At 54.5% G+C, this 475-nt stretch overlaps 1 protein-coding gene across 1 annotated transcript; it reads left to right on the top strand.

Moving 5' to 3' along the window:
* Nucleotides 1–21: 21 nt before the first annotated feature.
* SDRG_08466 (hypothetical protein) lies at nucleotides 22–451 on the top strand (the record flags this gene model as incomplete). Its single annotated transcript, XM_008614354.1, has 1 exon — nucleotides 22–451. A coding segment is annotated over one exon (429 nt), but the record flags the coding sequence as incomplete, so codon positions are not given.
* Nucleotides 452–475: the final 24 nt, after the last annotated feature.

The following is a 475-nucleotide window of genomic DNA, read 5'->3' as shown; positions in this document are numbered from 1 at the left end:
CAACACTATATCGTGTCGGCGATTCTCTCGGGTCTTGTCGCATCACCGCCCAGTGACTACCGCACTATTTGCTCGTTTGACCCGGCGTATCTCGCCCTCTGCCTCGTCTACCTCAACCAAACCATGTACTTTCTCCAGACGTACATGCCAGACGCCAACGCATCGTTTGGCTCTGTCGCGGCGTCGACCAATTCCCTTGTCCACAGTCTCAACATTGAGTTGATGATCTTTGCCAAAGTCAACGCGTCGGCGCCCCTTGGACTGCTGCACACCAATATTCTCGACCCAAGTGAAGTCGGCTTTGGCTTTTTTGCGTGGACGTATCTGTACGACTGGGTCGTCGGGAATCGCGAAGTGATTTCGTTCCAAGGCGACAGTGGCACGCTCACCGTGCTCACCGACATCAAGCTACCGCTCCTCCAGCAAGTACAGCCGTGGCTTCTCACCAAAGACATTGCCACGTACTTTCAAGCTG

Source organism: Saprolegnia diclina, assembly GCF_000281045.1.
Source record: "Saprolegnia diclina VS20 unplaced genomic scaffold supercont1.26, whole genome shotgun sequence".
Taxonomy (NCBI): domain Eukaryota; phylum Oomycota; class Saprolegniomycetes; order Saprolegniales; family Saprolegniaceae; genus Saprolegnia; species Saprolegnia diclina.
Note: the sequence above shows the minus strand (reverse complement) of the source record. Positions and strands in the feature narration are given on the sequence as shown.